General features: G+C 35.3%; 1 protein-coding gene across 3 annotated transcripts in view; it reads right to left on the bottom strand.

The window, feature by feature from the left end:
• Positions 1-216: 216 nt before the first annotated feature.
• The window catches only part of LOC121325582 (phosphatidylcholine:ceramide cholinephosphotransferase 1-like), a 66623-nt gene continuing 53268 nt past the window's right edge, over positions 217-13571 (bottom strand). For all 3 annotated transcript variants that reach the window (XM_041268328.1, XM_041268327.1, XM_041268326.1), the window contains exons 3-7: positions 12434-13296; positions 10575-10692; positions 5645-5798; positions 4334-4500; positions 217-3983 (exon numbers count right to left, since the gene is read on the bottom strand). In XM_041268328.1, the coding sequence (XP_041124262.1) occupies positions 3810-3983; positions 4334-4500; positions 5645-5798; positions 10575-10692; positions 12434-13041 (1221 nt within the window). In that variant the 5' untranslated portion in view covers positions 13042-13296 and the 3' untranslated portion in view covers positions 217-3809. The remainder of the gene's footprint in view (positions 3984-4333; positions 4501-5644; positions 5799-10574; positions 10693-12433; positions 13297-13571) is intronic.

The raw sequence follows: 13571 nt of genomic DNA, 5'->3' as shown, positions 1-13571 counted from the left end.
TCATTCGTACATTTTATCATGTTCTGATGTTTAACAATCTCAACAGATGTTAAATATGTAATTATGGAGACATTTTTTGTTCATTGTAGAGATCAGATTTGTGTTACATCTAATCAACAACTCATATCATCTTTGAATATTGACATGCAATGTTGTCTCAAGGGGTAAAGTGTTGGATATCTGACAAAATCATGAAATCACATTCCCAATTCCAAATTAATGGGGTATATTTTTTATTATCTAAACAGCGCAGTATACATCCCAAAACCTTTGACCCACAAGACTCTTTTTTTTTTTTTTTTTTTTTGTCAACATTGTAAGGTCAACTTCAATATTTAGGCTGCTCCTGAATTGTCTTCTAAGTCCCAAACATACAGTATCAATTCATGTTGTAAATGTGCTGTTAACTTGGATGCAACAGTAAAACAGAACCATTTGCATTAAAGAAGTAACCATCTAGAATGGTTTAAATGTTCAATAAAGTGTTATCCAGTTAAATAAAAACACTAAACTTGTACACACTTGCAAGACATATGTACTGTAACTTAATTTTGTGTGGTTGTGATACAAATAAAATATCACCAGAGGGCAGTAGAGCATACCAAATTTTGAATTGCTGTTACATGTATTATTATCACTGGGATACAAGGAGTATGTTACTTTGCAAACCATTATTTTAAATTGGTTTTACTATGCATAATATGCTAAAATAAACACAACATTATCTAGTCAATAGTATTTCAGGAATATGTACAAAAAGTCCAAAGGATCCCTATGTACATTTCCCCCAACATCCATATGTCACATATACTGTACTGCATATAGCAAACCAATAGTCCAATTGTGAAAAAAAAAATTAAGATTAACACAATTAATAGAATCCATCATGATCACAGTACATACAGAGATGTATTCTATCTGCAAACACTCTTTCTGTAGGTCATTTTAGTTTTGTATACACAGTATCTAGAGACCGGCTTCCCTATTTGTGACAAAAACGTAATAAGGGCAATCTTAAATTATTGTGCATTATAACCGGGGGACAAGTGCAGTGTGTCTTTTTCGCCTTCAAATTCTAATCAAATTTTGATGAAACATGCTAAGGACATATTCAGATGTGGACCACTTAATGTGGAAACAGCCTTTGGTGTACAGTTCAGAGGAATTAGAAAGCCTGTTGGTCACATTGCAAGACTGCTTGGTGAAACTGGTTCTCAAAAATGGAACTCTTTAGCAAAATGGTGCCTATAGTAATGTAATAAAACCCTATACATCAGCTACTGGGTTCCTTTATGATTAGTGGCAGTCTTAGAATATTTCTAGCCATTATTTGATATCAGCACCCTTTTAGTTTATTTAAAAAAAAAAAAAAAAAAAAAATTGTTTTGGAAAAAAAATAAAGATTTTCTTTTTTTTTTTTGTAAAAGTATTTTAATATCCATCCCTCGCCATGGATGTTTTACAATACAAATATCACTTGGTGTATACACACACACACACACACAAAAAAGAAAATCTTGAAAAAAGGACTTCTCTGTCACAGAAAATACAGAATAATCATATATACTTTATCATTAAAAAACTAATTTGTTTTGGGTATTGGAAATAATGGATAGAACTCCCCCATAATACTAACCTACATGCACCATTTGAACAAATATATTACATTCCCTAAAGAAATGAAATATTACTGCCCTCAACTATAACATGGGCAACTGAAAATCAGTTGAGAAATCGTCATTTGGAAATTTGTTAAAAGTGACGACTGTAGCTCCATTGTAGTTTTAGTTTCTGTTCTATTTATATTTTAAAAAATTGTATCTGTACATACAGCTATGACAAGCTCAATGATTGTGAACATTTTTTTTTTTCTTTGACTATCAACCGGTTAACAATTTGGTTTTAGCAACAAACAATGTCTTTTGTAAAGGTAAACACAATTGTTAAATAAGTTTTAGAATAAATAATTGTTTGAGCTTGCACCTTTAAAAATATTTATGTAAATGCCAGCCAAAATAAAAGCCAGGTGTTCATAAAACAAAAAAATGACATTTTAAAAGAAAATGCAAAACTATACATAGATATAGTGTGTCAAACTGATTGGCAAGACACTTCACTGTAGTATGACTTGCACTGCAATACCATGAATAATACAGTAGGTGGCACTACTGGTTTTCTTTTTTTTTTTTTTCCAGACAATGGAATGTACTGAAAAAATACATAATACAAATGGGCAGACAGAAGATTAGTTTACTGGCCTACTGCTTCAATTGGAGTTACCTTTCCTGAAGCATTATAGAGGTCTACAGTGCTGCAAAAGTGAACTGCTGGTGCTTTATTAGGTTGTCACAGCGGTTGAGGGAATGATGGAAAAGGGACCTGGGAGAGGTAGGGACATTTGACAGCAACAGTGCAGCCAAACACCAACACAACACGGTATCAAATCTTAAAAATGACCTTGCACATCAGTTAAGAATGCTGTAATCTATTGATCTGAGCCAATATATTGGGTCAGTAGTGTTGTATCTTTAGATTACAAGACACTATCATTAAAATTGGAGTTTTAAGGACAAGGTCAACAACACTGTGCAATTCCCAGTCTCCAACTGCAACACAGTAAAAAAAAAAAAAAAAAAAAAAAAAAAAAAAAAAAAACCAACAACGATGCAACAAATGACTGGAGCTTCAGCGATATAGTTTAACACATTATCGGATATTAGCAGACTGCAATCATGGCTACTAGGTGATAGAGATATAAATATTTTAGGAAGACAAATTATTCAAGGCTAAAATAAGTACATTCACTATGTTTAAATATACTGGGGCTGTAATATTTTACCAACAAAGCAACCGTTAAATAAAAATGAGGCCATTGTGTACATCTTAACAGATCTTTGTACTGTTCAAGCCCAAATAATTCCATACCTCAAAATGTACACACACACACACACACATATATATATATATATATATATATATATATATATATATATATTATATATATATATATATATATATATATATATATAATACATTAAATGAGACCACCGACAGACTGTACAATCAATACAAGAAAGGCACTAGAAAACAGAACATATGAACCCCCGTTTGCTTTCTTTCCAAAATGTAAAAATCTAAAAGTCCATTTGATTTTCTTTACACATCAGTCATCATTTGTTTGAAAAATAAACATGTAAAATACGTTAGAAAAATCACTTTTTACAAAAAAGGTTGATTGTTTAAAATAAAAAAAAAAAAAACTTTCCACAACAAAAATTTCAAGCCTGCCACATTGACAACACAGAATTTCAAAATACACTGTGATCTTATAGGGCAACACATTCTTGTACATAGTATAGACCTTGCTTGGAAAAGGCTTACAACCAATCACTGGGAGCCTTGTATGAAAAGCATTATATAGTAGGAAAGAAACCACATTTTTATCCAGATAAGATTAATGAGACTAAATTAGTCGCTTAATAAAATCAGGATTTAAAACTTGACAGATTTACAAAGAAGCATGGTTTTGGCTAATGGCAAAACAGAAAATTGATCAACACAAATGACTGCACAATGCATGTTCTAAATGTTTGTCCAAAAACTAAATCCTTTGGAAATAAAAATCACAGTGCTGACCAGTTTTACTGGAACAAGTCAAAAATGAACATTACACTAAGGACTAGCAAGGAATTCACTGTGGCATCTTCTCGTGGCGAGATCGTAGCACTTCAGGCGGTCTTTCCATATCATCCCCAATACCGCTGTGACTTCAGAGCCAACTGGGCAGTCCTTCAGTCCTCTTGCCATCGTTATGTGTCCAGCCGAGTATATTTCACGTTTCTACTGAATGGGGTCGCTCGCCATGGAAAGGGCAGCTGATAGTTGCGAGGTACAATCCCACTGACATTCTGTTCCAAGTACTGGAAAGCACTGTACCACCAGACCCGGGAAAAAAAGTTTGTATTGGTGGCTTCCTTTAGTATCTATAATGAAGAAAAAGTGGGAGAAGCAGATTTTAAATTTACTCAATTATAACTGTATTAAAAAATAATAATAATAATAATAAAAATGGCTCTCTCTAGACAATACGTGTATTTAATACTTGTAAAACATGCCTTACTATGCAGAAAGCATTTTAAAAAGTGCAAACCACTTTACATGGCATTTTAACCGTTTGTAAAGATTATGTTTGTAAAATATAATTTACTGTCCAGTCCACGTCAGATCTAAATCTGCTTGTTTTGGATTTTTAGAGAATGAGGTGTCAAGGGATGCTACCACTTGCCATGGACAGTGAATCACAAAACAGGAGGTTTCATTCTTAAGCACTTACTTGCTGATTGGCCATGGTGTGGTACCACCAAAAAAGTCGAGTAGTGATGTAGTATGCCACCACCACATCCACAGTGTAATGGTCGTGGGCTAGCAGAATACAGAAGATCCCAACAACACTGAGAAACCGGCAGATCCAATGATACCACCAGAACCGCCTGGGAGAATCTGAGAAGGGAAGTCACAGGAAAAAAAGGTTTACAAACATCTCCACCCATCAAGAAAGTGAAGCAGCAGTGTTAATTACACAATAAGCTCGAAAGATTTACTTCTATACTGATAATTGCCTTAACCAATTGAGACAGCTAATGCATGTAATTGATAAGTATAACTTTAAAAAAAAAATAATAATAATTTTAAAAAAGTTTGATAGATTGTAATGAGTTAACAAGTTCTTCATGTGTGTCCAATTACTGCTCTGATACGCTTACACATGAAATTTCAGTTGTATTTTCTATTAACCTATTTAACAAGTTAACATTAACTTATTCAAACCGTTATTGATGCAGAATTTAGATCTATATAACTAATGATACTTATAGGGCACACTAAATGATAGCCAATGGCAGTGATTTCACTAGTATTAAACATGATACTGAACCATCTGCACCTTTTCTTCCTACTTTGTGTGCAGCCTGGACAAGAGCTCATATTAAAAGAGGGGCTTTTGAATGTAAGGTTAATTGCTTCAATGCAGGATAATTGGTTCATAAAAAAAACAGTGGCTACCCCAAGATTTATTGTTTTCAAGCAAAAACATTTAAATAGAAAACAGAATGAAGCATGAAAGCAGCTGTAGCTATATTGTGGTCAATGTGTTACTAATGCCCTAAAAATAAAAAAATAAAAAAACAACAAAACAGTTTGCCCTTCACTATCTGTGACAGCCTAGACCAGGGCTACTTAAACTCGGTCCTGGGGACCCCCTGTGGCTGCTGCTTTTCGTTCCGAGCTTTTCGAGCTTTTCGAGCTCTCAATTACTTAACTAGACCCTTAATTGAACTTATAATTTGCTTAATTAGACCTTTTGACTTGTTTTCAGCTCTTGAGCAATTGCATATTTCAAGTTAGCTACAACATCTGATAAGTAACTTGAACTGCAACTGTTTAAGTGTTGGAAACAAGTAGAGGGGTCTAATTAAGCAAATTATCAGTTCAACTAAGGGTCTAGTTAAGTAATTGAGAGCTCGGTTGGAACGAAAACCAGCAGCCACAGGGGGTCCCCAGGATCAAGTTTGAGAAGCCCTGGCCTACACCTTTCCCAAGATTCTTTGTTGCTACTTCATAATGTCGTAGATACAGTAATACTTACACTCTTTAATAAATAGGTAGGTGAGTGTTAAAATGACTGTATGCCCACTATACAGGTAATCCCCACACATGGTGTGTGACCCTGTGATAGAAAGCCCACCACCTGCAATCATTTTTATTATTCTCCTCATCTGAGCTTCCCAGTCTCCAAGCAGCTGAAAAAGAGAGCGATAGAAATTGTGAATTTAAATTACAATAATTTGATAGAAAACATATCTAAAGTACAGGAAGTAAAAGGTGTGATCTGTAATGATCAAATTCAGTAAACTGGATAAGATATAAAAACAGTGTGTTTAAAAGTTCTTATAAAAAATGTTCATGCCAAGTTCCATTAAATTACATGGATCCGTTCCAAACACATAACCCAAAGACAGAGAAACTAGGAATAACCAAGGCACCATGACCTCGATTCTAACATTCTCAAATACTAGTGTTGATAAGTTGTATCACAACTAACAACAGATTGGTATGTACAAGCCCCTCAACTATGCTCATTTTGTCTGGAAGCAATAGCAAAACATTAATTCCAGGAAGTGTGTGTACATTAACTATTGACTGAACCAACCAACTGAACTTCAGATATTTTAAAAGGGCAGCTTGGCACACCTTCGTTGCGTTACATTGTAGTGTGCACCGCATTGAGAACGTTCCGCTGTCCTGGGAGATGTGTGTGATTTTGTAGACTGGCAGCCTGTACAGCATATTATGATATAACACTGCCCAACTAACTGCTGTTATGAGTAGGTTTCCTTTGGCCAGTTTGTAATACTTGAGGATTTCCTTTCATTTAGCAATAGTACACTACCGTCCCAGCACCGAGATGCCAACTTCTGAAAGGAGAAAATAGTAGCATGTACCTAGCACAGCGAGGTGGAAATTTTGCTGCTAGCCCTAGAAATTAAAAGGTTCTTAGGCTCTGGCAATTTTGTTAATTGTAAACACACTGCATTTAGAAATTAAATAAATAAATAAATGCTTCATCAATGGTTTTTTTTTATTTTTTCAATATGGTATGTGAAGTCATGGGGATGAAAATTCAACTATAAAGAAAAATGCTCGTTTTACATAACATTTGGTGGGGTTTCTACAGGACAGCAAACAGAAACTGTAGGTTGTACATACCTTGTAAAAAAATAACATTTGCAGTTCAAAAAGACTCTGTGTGCATCTGTTGCTTCTGCTTTGGTACAGTTTACAGTTATTTTACATTTTGGCTTGTTTAGTTTGTTTGTTTGCATATTATTCTGATACAGCACGTTTTACATCTGATGCCTTTCCGGAGCGCCGATCATCCCGAAGTACATATTTGTAGCAGAAAATGGATTACAGCAAGAGTTGGGGATGCCGTTTCCACATTTTTCCAGAACTGGTAAACGTCGCATTTCATTTCACCGACAAGTTCGTGAGATACTTCGCTTGATTTGGGTCAAAGACCCGACAGACATTGAAGAAATGCAGCTGCAGGTTGACAAAACTGGCCAGTAGATTTGCACCTGCATGTATGTTTAAATCAATTGACAAAGCTGAAAAAAATTGAAAGTGTGAACGGCTACATAGCAAAGCAAGGCAACCGAGCTAGTTCAACATCATTAGCTAAACCGTGAAAAAAACATGTTTTATTTTATTTATTTATTTATTTTTTTTTGGTCTAGATGAAATTTCAAATTGTGCTGATCAACTTCAATGTTCTCTACTAAAAGCAAGCAAGATAAGGATAGCAAGGCAATGTTTGCGCAGCTGTTTCTAAAGGACCCATAAACTGGTTACTTAGCAACCCAGCTCAGAGCTTTTAGTATGTCAGTCAGTTAAAATGCCACAATAAACATAGTAAATACAGTATTATTTAAGAACCATGAATTCATAAAAACACACATATGGTATTGAACTAATATTTCATATATGTTCAGGGAGTATCCATCATTTATTTACTTAATAAAAATTGTAGTATTGTACCCCTTCACCGTAGCAACATAACAGAATCTCCAAACTAGTAGCTGCTATAGCCAAATTATAGCAGTTGCAATCTCTGCCAGCCCCATCCCCTGATGCAATACATCTATCATCAACAAGACGACTCATAAAGGGCCCACTTCAGGCAGGGACTACTCTGTTCCTGTTTTACAGAAAGCTACTACAAAAATGTGCAAGACAAGCCTCTCCCCATGCCTTCAGTACAACATTTAATGAGCCAACATCATGAACGGCAGGTCACCGAGACATGCTGTACATCCACACCTCAAAATTCCCCTTGCATTACCCAGCCTACAAAAAGAAACTATACAACTTTTGTCCACATCCACTTTGTATTAATTTAGCTGTAAATGATTTCCCTGTATTCTTAATAAATAAATAAATACATACATGACATGTCCTCAAATCAATGGATTTTCTCTATATTGAAAACCCTTGTGTAGTGTAGATGTCAAGACTTTATTTAATCACATTGCTGGTAAAAGTTTTCTGCAGGGTTGTGTTGAATCACAGCCCTGTAGTCATATATAAAGACACATTATGGAATTCTGGAAAACTGAAACATTTTCTCATGACTAGGTGACTCCATAGTGACACTCATGCCTATTTTTAGGTTTTCCTCATGATCCTGAAATGCTCCTTATCTCTCTAGGGATATGCCATAGACCATTTACAGGGCTTAAAATAGGAACACAAATAATAATAATAATTTTTTGGGAGAAGAGAGGATAGGTTGACCGTCTGGACCAACTGCAAACAAGTTTATTTATTTGAAGCAGAAAGGTGACTCACAGCCCAGCAATTAAAGATACAGTGTCCAATATGGTTTAAAAAAAGTTTATACATTTATCAGATTAGCCAATTTTTTTTTTCTCTTCTACTAGAAGGGAAAGTAAAAACACCATTTAGGGGGAAAAAATAAGTTGACATACAAAAACATGGGCATTTCTTCAGCACATGTTTGCTGCAAGACTGCTTTCATGAAAAACAATCCAAAGGATTTTAAAAAGCATACTGTAATTACTCAATACGCTAATATTATTCACAGTGACTTAAAGAAATTAAATGAAATAAAATGAACAGTAATTCTAAGGGAAATTTGCCTATATATGTGTGTGTCTCCTGACATGACCCTAAGCATCCTTTCAATATACTTGGTGACCTCATTTACCCAGGTGTTTCAATTTTTTTGTCCACTACCAGTAGCTGCCCTTATAGCTATATATCTATCTAAAATATATGTTTTGGGGTAGTAACAGGTGGCAAAAAGAGTATTTTTCTATATTTGTTATTATTTTGTTTTGTTTGTTTTTGTTTTGTTTCTTTTCAATTCTCCTTCAAACAATAACAACATCATTGCAAGTGTTCTCTACATGTCACTGGACTTTGTTGTTTCACCTGCGTCCATCACACACCTGTTTCTACTGCCTCTGATTTCATCTTCCCTGCCAGTGTGAGCAGCAGTCGTGTAAGGACATTGGGAAAGGACACTGGCTGTTCTGGTGCGTGTGTTATGTTGTTTTATGTTATTTTATTAGTAAGTTAGTTGTGTATTTAAAAAAATTGTAATTATTAATTTGCTTGTACATGTCTGCTATGTCTTTTCATCTGTCATTTCTCTCTTTTTCTTGTTCTAGTATTTTTCAATTTAAGACCCTTGGTCTTGTCTATCACTCTATACAACATAATGCCCCTTCCTATCAAGCGCCAATCCCTTGTGTCTCCTTATATTCCCTCTTTTTGGCTGACTTGTTATGCCTTCTCTTCACTCTCCTTCCTCCCATGCTCGCTCCTTCTCTTCCCTTGTCCCCCTGTGGTGGAACCAGCTACCGGTTTACCTCAAGTCTTTTGCTGCTTTCTGCTGTCTTCTCAAAACCCACTTATTCAACCTTATGTGTGTACATTTCTATATCTTTTTGTATTTTCCTATACATTTATGGTTTATATATTGTATATATGTGTTTGTTTTTGTGTAGTTATTGCATTATATATATATATATATATATATATATATATATATATATATATATATATATATATATATATATATACATATATATATATATATATATATATATATATATATATATATATATATACATATATATATATATATATATATATATATATATGAGAGAGAGAGAGAGAGGAAGGACACATATATAGGCAAATTTCCCTTTGAATTACTGTTCATTTTATTTCATTCTGCATGATACAACATCACACACAGAAAAAAAAAAAACTAAAAAGAGGCATAGGTGGAGAATAAAAGTCCAAGCAACTTAGCTGGTGGAGAATAGGGGGCCAATGCAATGTTCCATCTGTGTCGGTTGGTAATGGAATGTTCTGCCTGTTACAGCGTCCAACAAATAAAAAAAAAAAAAACGACAGCAGATATATCGGATCTCTCGGTATACAACATCATTAATATATGTGATATTGCTGCAGACCCACATTATTTATTTCAAAAGTTTAATATTCTGAGTAAACTTTTCCGGTGTCATACGGGTATGAGTATGATAAAGAACAGCTACATAATTAGTGGGACATAATAGAAGAATTCTCCATTATGAATGGGCCCCTTTATCATTTTCTCCACCTATGCCAAAACAAGGCCTTAATATCGTACTGTTACTACACACACGTATTGCATAATAATACAAAGCGGTTTTTATTTAGCTGACAAGTTGTTCAGTTCTAGCAGGCACCAATAACAAAAAGCACACGTCACTTCTCTAGTAACAAGCCTCCTATGTTGGGAATGGGTTTGTTCAATGCAGCGGGTTTGTGCATTTGAGAAAGGAGAGGAAGACTTATTATGACACATTCATAAGTGAAATGGAATTAATGCCTGGGCCGCAGATAGACGATAAACAGACTGCATGCGGCTTGCGGGTTCATGACTTAGCCCATATATCGATACTGGCTTAAATATACTACATTGTTAATTTGGCTCTTACCTTTGGAGAACACTTGAAGTGCACCCCAGGCACAGGTAGAGTTGTTATATACATTGTGATACACCTGTACAGGTAGAGCGTGCCAACAATAAAGAAGAATCGTCGACCAACAATGGATCTAAAAGGGTGAAAGAGGGAAAAAAAGATGGTAAAAACATGTATAGCAAGGCAGTGCACCTTAAAAAAAAAAAAAAAAAAAAAAAAAAAAAAAAAGATTAGACAAGTGCAATTTTCAAACATCTGCCTACTCCTGGTAAATATGCTGTTGTTCATCTTCTCTTCTCCAGGGCAGTGCATCCCAAGAATGAGAACATGTTTGGGATTTTCTCAACATGTTCATACATAACTGCACTACACTAGACTGGCCTATTCATTCAAACTAAAAACAGTGGAACTTTTATCTGACTAAATAAAATTTACCTAGGACTGACAATAGCAATACAAACACAAACCAAAAAAAAAAAATATATATATATATATATATATATATATATATATATATAAAAATTGACATTTCACAACATTTTACTGTCATTAACACTGATTTGTATTACTGTAAAATACATTTTATAGGTCGCACTGGCGTAAAAGTCGCTCCCCCTTTCTGAGACTTCAATATTAGGAAAACACCTTTTTTGCTAATAAAATACTTTTTTTTTTTTTTTTTTTTTTTACAATTGATGTTTTTCCAACATGTGCAACACCGATAAATAAATATAGATATACAGGTTTAGTTTCTAAATAATCATTGATTGCAACAAATAATTTTAGGGTTTTTTGTTTAAAAACTGCTAGAAATGTTTGTCAAAATTTTTACCAGAATGTAAAATCAAGTATCCCACATCACATCTGTATTAACCTATCGGTATTATATTATATCTTCACAAGTACCCATACAAGTTCAAGGACATATCTTTGTTTTACTAAACATTTCTTTCCAAAACCATATCAAGTTTCTGCTGCACTGGCTTTTACAAATTCGTTTGAAGCTTCAGCAATTAAAAAAGCAAAAACAATTAAACTAAATAGTGTACATTCTAATAACTTGCAAACAAAACATTTTAGTATTACATACAGTGCAGTACAATTGTATCCAATTTCCAGCTGTACAAATACATTTATTTTGTTTTGCTAATCAGAAACACGCAGTCATTCAAAGTACTCTATTCAGACAAAAACTTTTCTACATCGGCCCATGATCACCTTCCTCATCTATCAGCTCATTTTTCGTTCGCCATTTTAAGTTTGTCTTTGTTTAGTCTCTAGTCACATACTGTTTTCTCAGTATTACGATAAACATGTATTTCGGCAATTTCAAACCTGTTCAGCAGAATTTTAGTTTCTACTCAGCTTTCTAACCAATAGCTGTTTGTTATGGATCCCAGAGGCGGGTTCAGTTTGAATGCAGACAAATCAATGGCTCAGGAGGGTGGGGATAAGGAAATTCATAGACTGACAGTTATTGTGTTAATAGTGAAGCAGTATAGCTGTGACGTTTTTGGAGAGGAGGTCAGTCAAGAGTCAGAAAGCTTGTGTTTAACATTCACAATAACTAGGGGTGTATTAGACGCTCCCCCCTTTTAAGGGCCCCGCAAAAAAGCCTAGAAAATCGACTTATACAACAGTTTTTACGGTATTATTCAACCTTTCCAAACAAAACATTTGCGTTCAGTTTATAGCGTTTACAATTGTACTATTAATGAAATCCATTCAATGTAGCTTTACAGTGATCAATATTACAGTGTCAACACGCTCAATACTGGTTGATTCCATAAATAAACAAATACATGGGACACAAGCAACTCCATACTAAATACATGAATACTATAGTTTTCTGGTTGCCATCCTCTGATACTTACTTGTATTTTAACAGAGTCCACTGAATGAGCCAGAGTGCCACAAGAATCATGCCATTAATCTCGCATATAGAAAAAGCCCACTCCACCCGGTCAAAAATGTCAAAGAACTTGTCGGGCAATGGAGGGGTTTCCTCCTTAGGAGGCACTCGCTCGTGGACCACAGAGATCATGACCGTTGTGAAGACAAAACAGAAAAGTGCATAGATGAAGGCCAGGGCCGTCTTGCCCCACTCCATGGGGAAGTGTGATTTCTCAGGCATTGGCATGTGGATCTGTACCATCTCATTGCGGAAGCCGTTGGGCATGCCATTGCGTTTGGCTTTACTGCCGACGTCCCCATCGTTGCCCTTGATCAGGTGCCCATTGGCGTGCCCATTCTTGTGGGCTTCAATGTGGTGCTCAATGTTGAGGGTCTCTATCTTGTTGAGCAGTTGCTGCCCATTGTCTGAGGAGACCAGAGACAGAGGGGGCTTCTTGAAGTCAGCCTCGGTCAGCTGCAGCAAGTCCTCGCCGTTCAGACGCTGGAAGGAATCTGTGTATTCTGGCATGCCTTCCTCTGCCAGCCAGTTGGACACCTCTTCTGAAGACCAGTAAACTACCTTCTTCATTTCAATCCCAAAGCAGGATTAAAAGACGGGGCAAAGCTAACTGAAGCAAGTGGATGCGGAACTCACTCGGTCTATGGAACAGAAAGTCCTTCCCAGCGTTTGTTCATGTGGTTTCATGGACATTGGGTTGAAAATGCTGGAGGATCCAGTATGATACAACCAATTGGGAAAACTGACTTTGATTGAGGGACAGCTATCCACACAAATCTTGGGTTGTAGCAGCCGAATTTATTTTACTGCTGTGGTGCCTTTTTCCTGTTAGAGAGAGAGAGGAAAAAAAAAAAGTTCCGGTCAGTGATTCTAATCACAAATCTTCAAAACCATCTAGGTTATATAAAAATGAATAAGAAATCAACTGGTTATTGTAGAGTCATACTGATCAATGTTACTTAATATGGCAGTTCATTTTCACATTCACATAATTCAGAAAAAACCACACTTGGATCATTCAGATTATTAGGAATCCAAATGTAAACCACTAGGAAACAAAAGCCCCAAAATAGCATTAGACCATAATTTTCAGCCAAAAA

The sequence above is a fragment of the Polyodon spathula genome, chromosome 13 (genome assembly GCF_017654505.1).
Source record: "Polyodon spathula isolate WHYD16114869_AA chromosome 13, ASM1765450v1, whole genome shotgun sequence".
Lineage (NCBI taxonomy): Eukaryota > Metazoa > Chordata > Actinopteri > Acipenseriformes > Polyodontidae > Polyodon > Polyodon spathula.
Note: the sequence above shows the minus strand (reverse complement) of the source record. Positions and strands in the feature narration are given on the sequence as shown.